Below are 20,143 nucleotides of genomic sequence, written 5' to 3' on the forward strand. Positions count from 1 at the left end.
CAATTAGCTTTGGCAAAAGACAAGTTGAGTACTCAGCACAAAAGTTTATGAACTGAACTACTTGGTTTTCTGAATGGAAATATTGAACACGTCGTGGGATGAACTAACTGTGAATAAATTAATTATAAGCATTGATTAATGAGTGGGAAACTGTACCGTTAAACTAATAATGAAAACATATTATTGTTAACGTTCTCATTTTACATAATTTTAAATATCATTTTTGTGATTTGTTACAGAGGCAAAGGCAAAAATTCTTGGACCATCAGACATCTACGTGAAGGCTGGAAGTGCAGTGAGTCTCACGTGCGTCATAAGCCAAGGACCACATGACCTCGGTACCATCTTTTGGTACAAAGGTGTGTATTATTTTCACTTTCACTTCATTAATCGTAATAAATTTCATCTCTCGTATTCATGTCATATCAGTACATAGTTTCTAGATTTCCAAGCTACGCAATACGATATTTTTTTTGTCAAAATTGTTATAAAATTATGAATATGTGTACTTTAATGAGTTATTATTAAAAATAATATTTATTTAGAATATGAGACTAATCAGGCTAATTTATACTGTAATAAATATACTGTAAGTATAATATATAAAAGAGATAAAAATATTTAAAAAAATACTAATAATTGAGATATCATACATAATTTTAAGATACCTAAAATATATACCTACGTTTTTTTGGATAAAATGTGATGCTCAGCGTGATTTGAGCCCGCATCAACTTGATTCACGCCAAAGTGGCTTATCATTGGAACTGTGTGCATTCTATATAATTGCAAAAGGTTCAATAAAGAATATTGCATTCTCAAACCTTTATTAAATTTAGATATCGCGTACTTAGTACCGGAAGATTGGTATTTTTTATTTGAAGGTATGATGAGGTGGTCGTAGATGAAGAGTCGTTATTGCTTGGTTGTTGAGATGAGAGTTTATTGATTGATACAAGAATACACTGAATACAATAATAATGATGATAACTTAAGAATTAACTTGAGAAGAAACTAATCCACAAATATTAATATTCTCAAACGATTAAAAAAGGACAGAAAAGTTTTACTAAACTACGATACACTACATTATGTGAGGACAAAAGTACAATATTCCTAAAATCATTATCCAAGACAAGATTAACGGTAAACGCAGCAGAAAAATGGTGCAGCATTTTATGGCGTAATAATTTTCATGATTAATACAAGTTCAGCTCCACTAAACTGTTCTAGATAGCAGACGATGAATAAAATATTGTCTTTATGGTGGCCAACTTTCGATAAGAAATTGCATAATAAAAATATGAAAATGTGTACAAGCCAAAAATCTAGAACCAATTATAACGATAAAACTCGAAAAGAAAAATCTTATTCAACAATGTATCGTCGACGACCTGTCATGATGGCCCTTTCATACCTTACACGGCGTTCGTTATTACACGTTTAATTTACTATTCTCGGAAAAAAGGTAATTGAAAATAATTTCACTACATTAATTAATAATTATACTATTCTCTTAGGTGTTGACCTAGTGGAGACCCCAGCCCAGCATCCAAATGACCACTCGGAGGCTTCGCGGGTCCGAGTCGACGCCGAGTGGACGGAGGCTCTGACGTCGCGACTGCGTATTGGTCGCGCCAGGCTCGCGGACTCCGGAAACTACTCATGCGTCCCTACTTCTGCTGAGGGCGCCAGCGTCAATGTTCACGTCATCAATGGTAAATAAAAAAAAATAGCTTCACTAATGGTAACAATTAGTCTATAATGGTAATGTTACATAATCTTTTATGCTACTTTAAAACATTTTCAAAATTGGTACAATTATAACGACGAAATAGTTAAAATCATAAACAAGTAAACTTATGTAAATATGGTGTGCATTTTCTTTTATATTGGAGATGTTTTTGGAGGTAGAGTTATTAATATGAAATATGCTCAATATATTGTAATTAAATTTATACATAACTTTATAGAATCATAAAAACAGTTAAATAGTGTGTCCCAAGTAAAAAAGACACTTTAAAAAATCCTAACCCATTAATAATAACTGGCGGCGTTATTATTATGAGAATATTTAGATTATCTTATGAATCGGTATTGTGATGACAAACGGTTATAACTGCTATTTACACAATTTTAGAGGAGACCAAAACAAAGTTTTAAAATCAGTCTGACAAAGTTAGGTTAAAACGTATTTTGAAGTATTTTATATCAAAATATGCCAAATTAGCGTCCTAACATAAACCTTTAATAACGTATGTTAAAAAGATAGAAGTTTTATTGTTATCTTGCATTTTAAGCAGATATTTTTTTTCATATTTGGTCAGATGCAGATGTCTTTTAACATTCCTTTGTGACCATTAAAGTTGCAGCTCTAATATTTAGCCACATCAAAAAATATACAAATATTTGAAACATATAATGGAAGAACACTTATAATGTGAAAATACCGCAGTTAAAACCGTCTGCCATCACAGGAGGTACCAATATTTAACAAGTTATTTTGCTCTGAAATATAATATATTTAAAGTCTGAACAAAATATCACTTGATGGGTAACATGTAGATATATTATGTATTTATTCAACGTGCTAGATTTTCTTTGTAAAAGTATTTTAAAACAAAGTTTTTGGTACCTAATTCGAAATAGCTATGAATACTAATAATATTAGGATAAACAAAACATCTGTTTAAATCTACACAAATCTATATTATACACACTTTTAAAGTCATGGATCAAAAAGTAAAATATACTAAATTACAAATATATAAAAATACTCTTTACTTATCTAGTATTTTCAATACTTCAGTTGGTATGTCATTTTTACAACTTACTTATTTAAATTCCTAACACTTGCAAAATATTTATTTATAAGATTATGTTAAGGTGTCTAGTTATATATATAAATATATTGTTTTCTGTAATTAAAATGCATAATTTATTTAGAAAGAATTGTCGATATCCAAAGATTTTAACAGCTTTTGAGAATCGTTCACCTTTTTTATTACCATTTCTACTTGCAGTGGTAAGTGCATTTTCGTAATTGCTTCATAAATCTATGGTGTCCGACACAATTACAGAGCTTTATGGTTTGCCAATACCTCTATTTTTCAATTTTACATTTAATTTACCGATTCATTTTTACTGCCGATATAACTTTTCAGCAAATTACAATGTATTTCTAATTTATTTCGCTCTGTAAAATGAATTATGTGTAAAGGTCAATAAAACAATATAATATTTTGGAATGTCATCAAAATAATACTGAAATCCATTAATGTATGCAATTAATAAAAATTGTAACGTGCACATACATTAAAAGCTATAAAAGAAATCAAAATATAATTAATATTAAATTCTATAGGTTTTTTAGAAGGTTTGTCGATAGCTACTTCGGTTGTAACACCATTATCAAGACTATTTAGATAGGCCGTTTGCCTTCGCTTGAATACTATATGCATAGATAGAGAGAGATACTTATTATTAATTGTAATATTATTAATACTTTGAAGTATACAAAGTCATAATATTGTTTGAACGAAGAAGAAAATGTATTCTGCCTCTATCTATGCGTATAGTTTTTAAGCAAAGGCAAACGGCCTATCTAAATAGTCTTTATAATGGTGTTATAACCGAAATAGCTGTCGACAAACCTTCTAAAAAACCTGTAGAATTTATATTAATTATATTTTCATTTCTTTCAAAATGGATTTCTACCAAGTAAATGCTAACTCAATTAATTAAAATCTATAGACATTGCCAAGCTAACGTAAATATGTGTGCGTTATGTATTACTTAGAATCTTACTGAGCTTTTGTAAGATAAATGATATACTTACCTTATTTTTTTCCCAATCTAAATAACAAATAAGAAAGCTTAAAAACATAAGTATGACTATGCATTCAGAGCCTTACATTATAAAATATAACTTAGCAGGCACCATTGGCGATGGGTATAAGACTAATCAATGCGCTTATCAAAGACATAAATGCATTTTAGTGATGTGCTGTGTATTTTGTTTTTGAAATTTTACATCTTTTGTTTTTTTCTTCTTAAGAGTGAGGGTGTTATTTGATAAAATATTATACATTATTTAATTTTATTAGTAAGTGCCAGCTTTTGTTTTCAATTTATATCTCATGTTGTGAACGTCCTGAATTCTGATGTGTTATGTCAACAATGTTTTTTTTAATAAATAAATATCTAAATTCTAATGGATTCAAATTCCATCAAGTACCTTCAGTCGATAGTATTATTATTAAAATAAATATCTGTTTAGATGGATATATATTATATTATATAACACTGTGTACCGGCAATATCTAAAAAAATACCTAAATTAGTGGAGAGCAAAAAACTCTTTCAATTATTAATTATTATATAATATAAAGGTAAAAGTGTTTTATTAATGTCTATTGTAATCAAATATTATTAGATATCTCGATAAAGACTCCCTGCATTAATTAGGACTAACTATTAAGATAGAGAAAACATAATAATGTTTTGTTATATCTTGGAGACTTGACGTGTACAACACCGCTTTCGATAAAAATTTCATTTACTCGCGATCATCTATTAACAGTAATAAAAGCCTAGAAATTGAAACTAGAAATAGAATAAATTATGCTTTTTTTAACCATGTGTGATCCGAAGATCATTTCTATGGGTCTCCACGGATTAGAAGTTTGTTTTTATCAGAAATAAAGCTACTTGTTCAATCTATTAGAAGTCCATATTCTGACTCCAAACATTCATTGAAAAACAATATGTGTATTTGCTAAACTCAATATTCTAACCCACGATACTATAAGTCGATGCATCAGCCGCTCAGCCATAGTGGGCTACAAATTTACAAAAAGTAGCAAATTTTACACGGTCTAGCCAAAAAGCCACATTTCAACGCATCGAACTTAAAATTAAAATACATCTTGTCCAAAATACTAATGCTCAAAAATATTAACAGGATCCTAGACTACTTATTAGGAAACTCACAGAGTGGAATCTTTACATCCTTCAACGAGATATAGTCAAGCTTGAGATTAAAATACAATGAAGAAATGTATACTTTTTACGTGACACAATCTCGTGGAATTCACCAAATTAGGAGTTGCATAAATTTGCTTACCAGGCCTTTACCTTTAAGGACTTCGAGGCCAGAGGCACTGACTGATTTTAAGGCTCCCACGATATAAAATAAAATAAAAATCGGAAATTTAAACTACTTAAGTATGTAAAAATAGCAATGTATCTCTAACCAATCTAATTATTATTGAAGTTAGCACAATATAATAATAATAATAATAATATTATAACCCTTTTTGGCAGTAGTTATATAGATTTTGGTTTTCTTAGAGTTATGTTTTACATTCAATGTGTAAAAAATACGCACTGTATTTTTTAATTTTAGCGTATTTTTTATAAAATATATGACTGATTTGAACTGTTTTGAGGCCCCTTTTAAATCTTTCGAGGAATCGTTTGCGTTATCCACATCAAAGAAAGTTGCTGCTGTACGGGATGCCGTACGCCTATTAATCCAGCGGAGAATTTATCGTACACTACAAATGACGGCGCTTCTTGTGGTTGGCAATTTCTATTGAATGGACAAGTCACACATTAATATGATAAATAATCTCACATTCATGAAACCGGTAGGCATATGAAAACCTCATTGATTTTGTACAGAATCGAGGAGTGGTGTCGATTTTCATTTGAAGATAATATTAGGCACCCAAAACTGAAGAATAACGGGTTTTGGTAGACGTGGATGTAAGTAGATTCGAAATGAGGTTAAGACTCACATATTATGCTAGTTGTGCCAGGAATAAGATGAAAAAGAAGATATGAAGCAGTTTTATTTCAAAATGCGCAATTCTTTTAAATTTTTCGAAATAATTTATGACGTTTTTTTTGCCAGAATTAATACCAGCGCAGGCATAAAAATACCTAAGCAGATTAACCACAAAATATGACTGAGCGATTTTTAAGTAACCACTTGTCTTAAGTTTGAGAAACTTTCTTTTTAAAATTCTCCCCAGGTTTTGACGTACGTACAAGCTGTCCACCGAATGATAAATCACAGTTAAGAAGAGTTTTTGATATTTAAAGTTACTTTAAACTTCATTACCATAGTTTAAACTAAATCTCTGTATGTATAGGGCGTCACAAAATTTTTAAATGAATTTTTGAAAATGATATTATGACGAGATACTTTCTTTCTGTCCGTGACTACCCATTCTATCAATTAGTGACTAAACACTTACTTCTAACAAACGTAGATTGGTTTCACAACATATTATTTTTAGTACTACAGTGGGTATATTGACAACATTATCATTATCACTCACTGCTCTATAAAGGTTTTTCCTAACTCCCTCCACTCATTTTGGTCCCTAGTTATTTATGAATTTTATGAGTTCTTTTATCCAGGGAGTTTTAGGGTATCCTTGTGAGCATTTTGTACCCCTTGTATGACGGCATTTGTCCAGCGATTGTCCACTCGCCGAGCGACATGACATTTCAACTGCTGAGCGATTTCGATCACAAATACTATCATACTATTTTCTGCTTCTATATGCATTGGTTTATTGTGTGATCTTTACGCGTTATGCTCAACCTGCACCTTTCCATGCCACGTTACGCTACTCATATTTTTTGGATGTCTTTTACACTAAGTGCTCGGCCGTGGTGATTTGGCGGGCGCGGCGTGGCGGCGTCTTGCGAAACTCAAACGTATAACCGTGTGTATTATGCCCCAAAAAAGACAATGTCTACGAACATTTTACACACGGTTATACGTTTGAGTTTCGCAAGACGCCGCCGCGCTGCCCCCGCGCGACCACTGCGTTCTTGCACTAAGAGTTCATGTTTCACGCGTGAGCGTTGGTTGAACACTTTACGCTTTTTAATATACCTAATGAGGTTTTATAAAATGTTATGTAATACTTTTATTATATTTACCAATTATTTACATGCAAATTTACAATGAATCTGTTAGTAATTAATTATAATATTTAAATAGCTAGATTTTAAAATGTATTTACCGGTGAATAATGTAGCTTTGAAGACACTATTTATATAATAATAATTTTAGTACTAACTTTACAGGGTTTTTGTAATGTGGTTTCATAGGCTCTGGCCGAATTCAAATTAGCAATACTCGATGCGGGGGGGTAGATGAATGGTTTTCAATAAGGCATATTTCTCAGCCGCCGCAATTGTCATTTGACTAGCATCAAGTAGAATAGTTTGCGTACCTAAGTCCATACAGAACCCTCGATAGTAAATGCAAGATATCCATAAAGGCATCTAGAAAAAAAAATTGTTCGTCGTAATTTCTAATTTTCCCAACGTTTAAAAACAATATTGAATAATTTAAGCCACAACGTATTTCCTCGTGTGTTAAAAGATATTTTTATTTTACTGAATATTTCATGTGTTAAGTGAAATAAATAAAATTGAATATTTTCATTCATTACCTATAAATCAACATTTTTCTACATTAACACAAACACAATCTTTCTGTTAATATTGACATATTATGGCATGCAACTATTTATATTCCCTATACAATTAAATAACAAGAAACAATATGTCAATAATTATTATCCACTGGCAATTATTTATTGAACACGTTTACTAAACGCTTAGATATTAAAAAAAATAATATAATAACTACCGATTTTATCCGGATCGGCATTAAAATTCTACCTTTAAAATGTGACTTATGTGGTACAAATATATTATTATATAATACAATATATTACACAACTTTTCACTAATTACAGATTATTTAGCGCTCGGTCGCAAACAAAAAAATACAAAATTATTATTGATATAAGACTGTATTTAAAATAAACTATTTAATGTTTTTGTTAACGTAAGTGGAATATTTACCAGAAAGTAAAACATTTTCATATCTACAAAAAATACGACATAAAAGTAACTCTTATGTGGTTATAATACGCGCAATGGTAGAGTGCTAACGTGTTCGCTTATGAAGTCGTAGATCTAAAGTTTAAATCCGTAGTAAATAAACATATTATTTTTCGATGATATGCTTCCTAACCTGTTTGCGAGGAGGCAAAGATCCACATCAAATTGTAGAGCTAATGAAAAAAATACGTCAGCTGAATGCAGAACTATTCTAACTCACATTTGAAATATTTTATAGGAGTGTTCTTTTAAGCAGCCACAACAATTTTATACTTACATTTTTTATTCATCCATAGTTCTACTAAATTAAAGTGTATAATATGTATTTATATAAATAACAACTAATTGAAGTAGGTAGGTTGTTTCAAAGACTCCCTTCTAAAAAAATCAAATGTGAGTTAATATAATTCTGCATTCAGTTGACGAAAATATTGTTCTGCGTACCCCAAAAAATTACTGCACGACAGTTTCAAAAGCAGATCGATTCACAAACGTTTTCAAAAAACTATAACCTAGTTATTTTAACATTTAATAAATTAATAATCATTAATAATTTATTGTCGCTTGATACTTGATCGTAAATCAAATGTAATACGTAATACAATAATATTATTAATATTATTGGAATGAAATTATTTTCAATAACTATACTGCAGTATATTGTGGTATAGTGGAGTTCTACTACGTTAACATTAATTCAATTAATATTTAAAATCGCGAAATGATATGTCCTCATTTAAAGTTTCGAATAATTAAAATTTAGACCCAATAAAATGAATTGCAATATGTAGAGTGTTTGTTTTCTATATTTTTAGATAATGCAATAATCTGCAGTAACTGCAATTAAAATATATTGGTCAATAATTTTTTTTTTTGTTATTTTTTTGTAATATTACAAATAACATGATCTTTCCTAATTGTAAATTGAGGTAATTGTCATTACCGATTTATGACAGTAAACATTCTAAGTGTTTAAATAAAATTATATATTATGTTTACTTAACTATTTCTTTTATTCAATGAATAATTAACATGATTTAAGAATGTACCATTCTAATTATTGAACATTCATAGTTTAAAAAAAACACTTAACCGATTGACAAGAGTAGCTTGATTTAGAAAAGCGCTGATGAGCAGGTATTAAAAGGCTAATAATTAAAATTTGTCGTAATTAGTATGTTACCTCGTAGCATAGAGGATAATGCGCGGACGGGGCGTAAACCCAAGAGATGCAGGTTCGATTCATGCCGGGTGGTTTTTTTTTTTCAAAAAGATTTTTTCTATTGGTTATAATATCTGTACCTCAGAGGCAGACGGATGTAAGTTCCAAATACCCAATTGTTCAGGAGAGCCAAAAAACAATTTTTATTTTAAACGAATACTCATAACTTCTAATAAAATATACATAGAATATACATAATTTTTTTATTCTAATTCCATTAAAGTACTTCTGGAATATGTAAGAAAAGAATAAATATAATACAATTTCATATCTAAAAAAATAAAATAAAAAACGTAGTGTGAATTTGCATCCTTCTGCCTCTATAGATAGCCTATACGATTACCTAGCCAAAATAAAACAATTTATAAGTTTAAAAAAATTATAGGTATAAATATAACAAAGCAAAACACATTTTTTTTAAATTGTATTATGTCATCATCATCATCACCAGCCTGAATCTATTCTCTGCTGGATGAAGGCCTCGCTAATCTCCAAGCTCATTCCACTTCTCTTATTCCTGTGCGTTGCGTTGCCAAGTTTTTCCGCAGAACTTTATCATTTTATCGATCCAGCAGCCTCTAGGTCTACCTTGCGGATGTTTTGTACCTCTTGGATACCACTGGATGACTAAATTTGTCCAACGATTTTCCTTTCTTTGAGCCGTGTGTCCAGCCAATTTCCATTTGAGGTTTTTAGCAAACTCTATCACATCATTAATCCTTGTCTGTTCCCTTATCCACTCATTCCTCTTTTTGTCCTTTTGCGTTATGCCCAGAATACACCTTTCCATACCACGTTGTGCTACTCTAAGTTTCTAGATCTCTCTTTTACTTAGGATCAATGTTTCACACGCATGTGATTACGGAAAATACACACTGGTTGAACACTTTAGGCACAGTGGGAGGTAATTTTTGAAGAAATTATTCAGGTGGCCAAAAGCACTCCAGCCTAGCTTTATTCTGCGAACAATTTCTTCAAATATACATCCACATATAGACACTTCTTGTACCAGATAGATGTAGTTTTTCACCTGTTCGAGCTGAATGCCATTGATGAGGATCTTTTTTTGGCCCACATAGCAGTTGAACATGACTTTCTTCTTTGACACATTTATTTTCAAGCCTACTTTGTTGCTTACTCCAGCGAGTTCCTGCATTCTGCTTTGGAAGTCTTCTGAGTCTTGAAAACTACTATTTATTGTCATCGGCAAAGCGCAGATGACTCACGTATTTTCCATTTATGGGGACCCGTCTCCTGGCTGGTTCTCATCTAGTACATATTGCAGACAGTTTGAGAGAATTTTATCTTAGTGGATTATTGGTTTTGCATCCTTCTGCTTCTAAGGTAGGTATGGCATTTGCATCTTTATGCTATGCATATCTTGGACTAGGACTTTCATCACTCTGCCACTAATAAATAAAGCCTTTAGCATGACGATTCTTAAAAAAACTCATTTTCCCCAAAAATGGAGTTGCATCCGAGGTACAGATATATTTTGTCAGAGGTGTTTTTCAAAATTATGTATACAATTATATTCATGTTGTACCCACGTTTGTGATATTTTTCTTAAACAGAAAAAATCACAAAAGCGGGTTTAGTGACAACATCTGATAATATCTCTGTGCACGTAAAAACTACTTTGTCTAAACGAATGTATAATGTAAAAAGGCATTATTTTAAAATAAACCTTTTTTTAAATAAATATCGGTGGAAATTTTCCACCATCCTATACTCCTTGGATAATACGAGGGTGGGTCAATAATTCCTTAGAAAAAAGCATTAAAACAGGTTTTATTTTTGTATTTTTTTTTTATTTCTCAACATAATTTCCTTGGAGCTCAATACACTTGGTTAGACGTTTCTCAATTTTTTTTAAACCGTCAGAAAAATAAGTTTTCGGAAGGTCCTCAAAATAAGCATTTGTCCGATCGATGACTTCTTCATTTGAAAAAAAACGTTGTCCACTTAGCCATTTTTTTAAGTTTGGGAAAAGGAAAAAGTCACTGGGGGCTAAATCTGGCGAATACGGTGGGTGGTCGACCAATTCGAACTTTAATTCTTCAATTTTAGCCATTGATCGTAAACATGTGTGAACACGGGCATTGTCCTGATGAAAGAGGATTTTTTTCCTGTTTAAATGGGGCCGTTTTTCTTCAATTTTGTTTTTTAGCTGGTCCAATAAAGATGCATAATAATCCCCTGTTATTGTTTTTCCTTTTTCCAAATAGTCAACGAAAATAATTTCACGTGCATCCCAAAATACAGTAGCCATAACCTTACCAGCTGATTTTACGGTTTTCGCCTTCTTTGGACATGGTTTGCCTTCGCAATCCACTGCTTTGACTGTTCTTTCGTCTCGGGAGTATAGTGGTGTATCCATGTTTTATCTACAGTCACAAAGCGACGAAAAAATTCATCCGGATTGCGTTGCATGAGCGACAACAGGGCTTTAGAGGCCACCACCCTATTGCGTTTATTGTCGACTGTGAGCAAACGCGGCACCCATCTTGCAGAAATATTTTTCATGCCCAATTTGTCATGTAAAATAGAAATGACGCTACCTTTTGAGATCCCTGTAACCTCAATTATCTCACTCAACTTTAATCTTCGGTCACTTAACACCATATCGTGGATTTTATTGATCATTTCTGGTGTAGTCACCTCTACAGGACGTCCTGAGCGTGGTTCATCCTTTGTTGATGTACGACCACGTTTAAATTCATTTAACCAGTTATAAATAGTTGCAAGTGAAGGAGCAGATATGCCGTGAACTAAATCCAACTCATTTTTTATTTCCTTTGATGTTAACCCTTTTATATTAAAATGTTTAATAACAACTCTAAACTCAATTTTCTCCATTTTCCATTTTTCCATTTTCCACAAGCAAATTTTTTTTTAAATGTACGAGAAACACACAACAACCCGACCAATCTGATTGAAACTTCGCAGCATACTGAATCGGTAGTGCCGCTGCATGAAAACAAACCGCTTGCAGTACTAGTCGCGCCACCTGTCGGCTTTTCTAAGGACTTATTGACCCACCCTCGTATATAAGCTTCGGTGAATGCAGTTTATAAGTGCAGTAAAAGCACTTACCGCTTATCTAAATTAAGTTACAAAGGAAGGATAAGTGAATCCCGCTGAATAAATCATTGAAAAACTATCGCAGCTTCATAACCGTTTCACTTCGGACTTAAAGCGCTGAACTTTGACACCGTAAATAATGTCTTCGAACTTATAAAACAATAGTCCCAGTCACTGGCGGTTCTCTGGGTAAAAGATAAAATAAATTACTATCGACTATGGGTACTTGATAGAAATTGAATTCACACTCTAATTAATAAGAATTTTATACTATTCTATAAGCATCCGTTTTGGTGATATAGGTATTACCTTTTTTCATTTTCAGGCTATTAAACTTAATAGCTTTCTGATAATAAAAGAATGACCAATTTTCTTTTACTTATTAATTGAATTGAAATAGTGGGTAGGTACGTATTCTTTAGTAGGTATATTATTTTTATTAAAATCAGTTTTAACCGTTATTAATATATAATTTATAGAATAAAAATATGTCTTTAAATAGATGTTTAAGTCATTTTATTATTTATTGTCTATTACCATTACCAAAATAATTTAATAGTAGTTTTATAACATAACCTTATACTTAAGTAGGTATTATATTATTATGTGAATTATTTTACTATTTTTATTATATTAATAGTACCTATTACTTTTTTCAGTATATTTCATTTTAAGCCAGGTTGTATACATCTTAAATAAACACTGAAATACTCTCATATGTTAATCAATAAATACATTAATAAAAAAAACAACTACTCTGCCCTGCTAAGTAAAAAGACAGTATTTTTAATTGTATTGAAATAAATTGCTGTAGAAGAAACAATATTTTTAGTTACATTATCTCTTAATATATTATGTAAAATTATTGGATTGTTTTGACATGTTCTCTTAATAATATAAGTCTGTTTAGAGATTATGTCAAAACAATTACATTGTTATGTTAAACAAATTAAATAACTTAGGTTATCCTACAACAATTTCTCTAAAACCAAAAAGTTTCTTTTTACTTTGCAGGGAAATATTACTGTTATCTTATTATGTTATTAACAATTAAATAACATTTTATACAATAAATAATATATCTATCATTTTTCAGGAGTGTTTGCAACAAATACAACATGTACTAAAATCAAAACCCACCACCAGAAAGTAAATTTAAGAAAGCAATACTGCTTCTAGTTACCCTCGCATTTCCACTTCGGCTAGCCTTAAATCGAAGGCTTTACACTTCACCCCTAAAGCCTGAATAATAAATGATTAAAGTACGTTGAATTTTTCAGGTGAGCATCCCGCCGCAATGCAGCATGGCAACAAGAATACAGCCTCTCTGACTACCCTCTCAGTGAACCTCATAATATCATTGCATTGCTCCATCGCCTGTCTTTTTACCTCCAACTTTAACACCCACGTCAGCTGAAATCATATTCATCTCAACTGTGTAGTATAAAAACAACCACTTTTATAATAAATAATTAATTAAATAACGTGTACGGTTTTAAAAATAATGGACCCTGTACGATAAAATATTTACAAAAAAAAATCATCCCTACCCTTTTGGTGTGTGATAAAATACGATGAAAAACATTGCATTTTTTAATATAAAATTTATATAAAATTAAGGTACCTACAGAATTAGTAAACAAACACAAACAAAAGATTACGTTATATAAATTTCATTTTCATGTAAATCAATTACAACCCAGTTAAACATATTAACACCGTATTTAAGGTTTGTTATATTTTTAACTTATAGTCCGTTTACACAACCGTACTTTAACTGCATGCATGGATCAAAAAAGTTAGTTATATAATATGCGATAGTTGCAATTTGCGCGACATGTGCTCATGCACGGTAGAACTGTCGTCGCGAACATATTGGGAAAAAACATAACTACATCATATGAAAATATATTGGTACGATAATCACCATTTTTGTGTGCAAATCTCCAATCCTAAGAAGATTATGGGGCTCCTCAGGGTGGTGGTTTATATTTTTTAAAAAATCTGTTTTTACGAAAAACGGTAGTTAGTCACTTGCTCAACTTATTAGGTTCATACTCTGACTCCAAACACATATTCAAAAACAATATGTGTATTTGCCAGATCCGGAATTTGAACCTGGGCCCCATGACATTATAAACTGATGCATAAGCCACTCGGAAATCGTGGGCACAATAACTATAACTGACAGTAAATCCATGCATGTGTACAGGAACTATTATGTTTTTAATGTCTTTTTGATAAAATTAGTTGGAATTACATAAATCTATGTTTGAATTAAAAAAGATAAGTCTATGTAAACGTACTACTTTTCAAAGTAAAAATCAAACGAGAATTATGTTAAGACAACTTTATAATATTTATGAATTTTCTATACATAATAATTCGTTGTACTATTTAGTTATCATCAACTTCTGGTAGGTATACGTATAAATTATGAAACAAACTTAACTTTGCGCTTTCAATATATAGAGAGTTGAGTCAAAAATTTACTGCTAATTATAATGTGTGAAACTAACTTTTATTCACTTCATTTTCTGACAAAATAATAAAACTTTATAATTAAAGTTAATTACAATAATTTTAACAACAATAATAATTGTTGTAAATTTAACAAACATATGAATAACACAACATTTAAATTACTTATTAATAATATTTATTTACTAGGCTTATATACAAAGCTGCGATCGGTGGTTATTGAGGGTAAGTAGATTATCATATTTATGTATTGAAGTGGGTAATTGTTACAAAAAGTTATCAGCATGATATATCAAAAATTTCTAATAGTGAAAATATGATAAACTACCCTTTATAACCACCGATAGCAGCTTTGTGTATAAAGTAGATAAGATGAAAAAATAATAAATATAAAACCAACGTAACCTTACCTAACTCATTTTGTAACGACAGTAGTATTTCAGAGTTGATTAAATTTAAATGCATAGCAAATATAACATAACTCTTGTTTGTGTGTGTATACTTAATAATATGTACCAAAATAAAAAATAAAAATGATGAACTGTTTTAAATTTATTTATCAAAATGGTGCGTTGAACGTGTGCAAGATTGAAAATGTTTATCTGTTGTGAATTTTTAATAATACATGTGTTGTTTATTAACGAAATATTATTGTTACAAATTGACTCTTTTGTATGTAAACTTTGGGATGCTGTGATGATCAGTATGTGTATGAATTTGATCGAATTAATCAAAGGTGGAATTATTTTTAAATATGAATCAATAACACAATAATTTTAATCAATAAGTAGACATTGGAAATACGCACTGCGCAGTTTAAAATACACGTGTATAATGTTTTAGGTTGATTTTATAAATTTGCCAACGAGAGATAGGTATATCATGATTTAATTGAAAAAAACATAGTAACTTTTTTTTTCTTTATAAACTTACATAGTCATCTAAAGATGTGTACCATAAGACAATGGAATCGTTATTAAGCTCTCGTTGGCAGAAACATGTAATACTTTACACTAATTATTGACGTGTCTATCGATAATAAAAAAAAAATGTTTTTTCGTTTAATTTTAACTTGATAAATATTCAATTCTATGATAGGTGGCCTTAACAGTTACTACAAGTCAAAAAATTGTCAAAAAAATTAACTGAATATTTTAAACAGTAAAATTAAATTCAACAGGAACCCGTCATTTTTTTTTTGGAGCATAACAGTACAAAATAATAATATAACCATCAAATTGTATGCAGTCGTAGCAGTAAATATTATACTTATACTGTAATTATAATTAAAATTATTCTTTTGTTTTAAAGTAACATATAATATTTTGTTTGAAATTTTAGTTTTTTTACATAATTTATAATATTGTTGAGGTCTCTTATCTTAGAATTTTGTTCTGATATACTTTATAATATAATATAACATGTTTGATTTAATATGCACCCAGAAATACATTGTGTTGAACTTAGATATTATTATTTTATTCAGTTTTAACTTAATTTATAAAATTCATATCAGATCAACAATATAAAATCATTTAATTACTTACGCAAATAATATTAAAATTAATCATGTCACTTACTACGTAAGCTATTTATATTGGCCAAACACTTAGCTTTACTTAAAATACAAATTTAAAAATTCTCAGAAAAATGCAGTCATTATTATATTGCCTTGCTTGAAAAATATTCTCTAAAATAGGGCCCAAATAGAATATCTTTGTATCATCGGACACAAAAAATTGCGTATATCACATGTATACATTATACAATAATAAAACGTCAAAATAGTATGCTATCTAATACAGCAATATAGTTATTATTGTTAATAATTATTATTACCATGTTTCAGTGAATCAACGTAGGGGGGAAAATATTGACTGCTTAGGCATTGTCCACATGGCGCGTTTTGACTCGCGCGATTGAACTCGTGCGCATTTCAGGTACTTAGATGTAACCTCATTGCGATTTCCACATGCACTCGTCGAGTGGGCATTAATCAAACTCACCAAAACGTTGCAAAATTACCAACCAATGACGTAATACAAAAGATCTATATTGATAATAATAATATTAATAAATGTAAAGTTACACAGAAATAGCAGGTACTCTGATTATAATGGCACATTATAATTGTAAAATATTTTATTGCATTAATTGGAAAAAGACATATTTTGTCACGATGTAATTCTGGGTGTTTATTATAATAAATTAAGCCCTTCATCGGAAAAAGAACATTATCCTGATAAAGCTTATTTTCTGGAAATCACTTCGAACAACGCGACATAGATTATCAACATGCCAATAGAATAATATTATTTAGTCTTAACAATAGGTGGCATGCCATGTTAAATAACAAGATTTCGAGATAACGGTACTTTTCCGGAATGGGGCTCAATTTAACATTTAAATAACTTAAAGTTTTTTTAATAGGCTATTTGAACACACAGTAAAATATTTTTAACATTAAAATACCCACCACGATTCCCTTAGCATTTTCACACCGCAATCCGTTGGAAAACTGTAAAATTTTATTGAAGCTTTTCACCTTTATAAAGTTATTATGAATAATGTCCTTGGACCAAATCAAACTACCTACTCTTAATCCTAATAAAAATAATTTTGTATAAATAAATGAATAAATCATTGATGGGATTTTCTTAATTCGTTTTATATTATTATGTACCTACTATTAAAATTAAATTTATGTATTTTTCACAATGATTTTATACTTAACTATACTTGTATTCTATCCAATTTATCCAAAACTGGCTACAAACAGAACTGCATACTTGAGCGATATACTGTTTTCAGAAGTATACAGGAGTCATGACCGCGAATGAATGATAATACTGCATAAGTATTTTGACCGTACAAGCAACATGACATTGTTTGAATTTCTATGCTGAATATTCGCGAAGGTTTACTGGATATTGCGCAAGTCTGTTTCAGTCGCGTTTTTTGTAGCATTTTCAACGACATAGTTAAGCACTGTTCTGGTATTTTAACAATAGTGCAAGAATACCAGAACGAATATATAACGGGTATATAGATACCCGTTATATATACTTGTGCAAGTATTCAGTTACGTTTATAGCCAGCTTTAAAAACGTTTCGTCATTTTCAGGTAACTTTGACCTATGTGCTGAAGCTGATTTAATTCAATCTAAACAAATGTATTTCAACGAACGCAATTTATTGGGATAATAATAAATTTACAAGCACTACAATTTATTTCATAAAATATTACTACAAAAGCGTGTTTAGAAAAAAATATACATAAAACACAATGTTTGCAAAAATTTACCTACGTAAATAAATCAAAGTTACCTGAATGGACACTTTGTCATTATTTGTTTTTTGACATTTTTATTTAAATGTTTATTAGTTTTTTTACATCCACATAGAAGTATTATTTTAAAATAAATATTGTAAATATTATTAGACGAGTGATATTGACATTTTTTCAATAAAATAATAGATGTACATAATATTATTACGTACCTAAAAGTTACTGATCACTGTATATAATAATGGTAGAAATCGTATTATAAATTACACGAAATATTTTTTTTTACTTTAATATATTTTAAAGGTTTTGTAAGATCTTGAAAGCCTTTTTTTATTTAATGGAAATATTATAACATTGTTACATTTTGTTGATTATACATTTTTTCTCTGGGAAATATTCACAATATTGGTCATATGACGTATTATTAAATTTGCTACAAGTCGTTAAAGGATATATGTTTAATCTTAAGTAAAATTCCCACAGATAGCTACGTGATAACTTAGCAGGTATAATTTTTTTGAATGGTCAATCAATATGTAATTTAAACTAATAATGCAAACCATCTATCGGCGATGGAGCGTCCATGACCCTTTCATTGATACAGTTTCTGCTGACTGTCAGGCAGACGCATCTCAAAAAACCACTTATTTTTTGTTATTGATCCTATTGACTTAAAATCTATACCAATAGATTCTTCGTGTTCGATTTTTAATGTAAAGAAGTGATATATCCTGTAGATATAATGTACACTTTTCTCAAACATCTACTCCTGAGATATTCCCAGGCATAAAAATCTGCTTATGTTTCACATCCAAATACAGTGCGTCAATTGCGATCAAGTGGGTAGGTTAGTTTGTAAGGGTCTATGTTTATGTTGTCGATCTACTTTCTGAGATTATTAAAGGCAAATATTTCACGGATTTGCTACTAAGCTGTAAAGTGCATCGAGTAATCTTTATAAGTTGAACATACCATCAACGCCGTTCGCAAACTTTACATCCTTGCCACGCTGCCTTCTGTGGGCTTTCTGCTTTAAAATTCAAAGTATTTTTATATATTTATCACAAAACATATTATTTCTTTATGAATTAAAGCATATTATAATATATTGTGCAAAACAGAAGGCCACGGTGCGGGCTACGTATCGGCTTCTAGCTGAGTTTAACAGAGCGGATCCTGCTCTCTGAGTCAAGATTACATACGCAAAAGTTTCCAGCAACTAACGCCTGGCGTCGTCACTGTATGACGTAGATATTGTGAAATAGCTTGAGCTGATAGTGTTATGGGACTCATAATTTTTTAGCTAAGTATATAAAATAGACATTCGGAAATTTCAAATAAATGTTCAACCGCTGGACTTTCTTCTCTTACACAGCATACTCTCTACGTGACATATTTGTTATTATTATAAATCCGCTCGACGCGGTCGCTGGTACTACGGCCACAACCTAAAAAACGATGCGTTTTCTTAGTGCGTTCATATTTGTTTATATTATTATCATCGTTATTGTATATTATAATGCGATGGATATAATATGCTATCCATATATGTATCATAGTTTATACAAAATGCAATCACACTAACTAAAGACTAAAACTATCATGAATGTTTATCGTGCAGAAATTACAGTAGGTATATCTTTCCCGCACCGCAGCCAAGTGGTAAAACGCAACACTGTTCCTTTTGTTACCCCGTGGCTTACCGCTACTTTATATACGTCTATAGAGACTAAACACTATCGCTTGAAGTGTGAAGATATCTTTATTATTGAATGCAAACGGCTGTGATGGAATTCGCAAACTTGTAAAAAATGGCAAGCAAATAATATTATAAAGAGTGATAAATAAAACAGTTAACATTTTTATTAATTTCAGTTATTTACAATAAAATACAATACCTACTTACATATAATTAAATAAACTGCTTCAGATCAGTTAATTCCTAACATATCTTATTTAATTTACGTTAAAATGTTTTCCATATTTTATAATGATAAAATCTATGTAAAATGAATAATTAATGACACCAAACTTCCATCAATATTTACTTCAGAAAAAGAAATCATGTTAAATCAATCACTTCTGGGTGTGCGAAGAATGATTAATAACATCGTGATTAGTCAACACTTTAT

The 20,143-nt window shown here is 30.4% G+C and overlaps 1 protein-coding gene across 1 annotated transcript in view; it reads left to right on the forward strand.

Annotated features, from left to right (window-relative positions):
• LOC147074908 (zwei Ig domain protein zig-8-like) overlaps positions 1 to 13,686 on the forward strand; it is a 197,049-nt gene extending 183,363 nt beyond the window's left edge. The window contains exons 5-7 of the mRNA XM_085943269.1: positions 240 to 359; positions 1,521 to 1,718; positions 13,522 to 13,686. Of these exons, the coding sequence (XP_085799395.1) occupies positions 240 to 359; positions 1,521 to 1,718; positions 13,522 to 13,658 (455 nt within the window). The 3' untranslated portion in view covers positions 13,659 to 13,686. The remainder of the gene's footprint in view (positions 1 to 239; positions 360 to 1,520; positions 1,719 to 13,521) is intronic.
• The last annotated feature ends 6,457 nt before the right edge of the window (positions 13,687 to 20,143 follow it).

Source organism: Rhyacophila brunnea, unplaced genomic scaffold (assembly GCF_057557595.1).
Source record: "Rhyacophila brunnea isolate RB1 unplaced genomic scaffold, BYU_Rbru_1.0 scaffold_15, whole genome shotgun sequence".
Taxonomy (NCBI): Eukaryota; Metazoa; Arthropoda; class Insecta; order Trichoptera; family Rhyacophilidae; genus Rhyacophila; species Rhyacophila brunnea.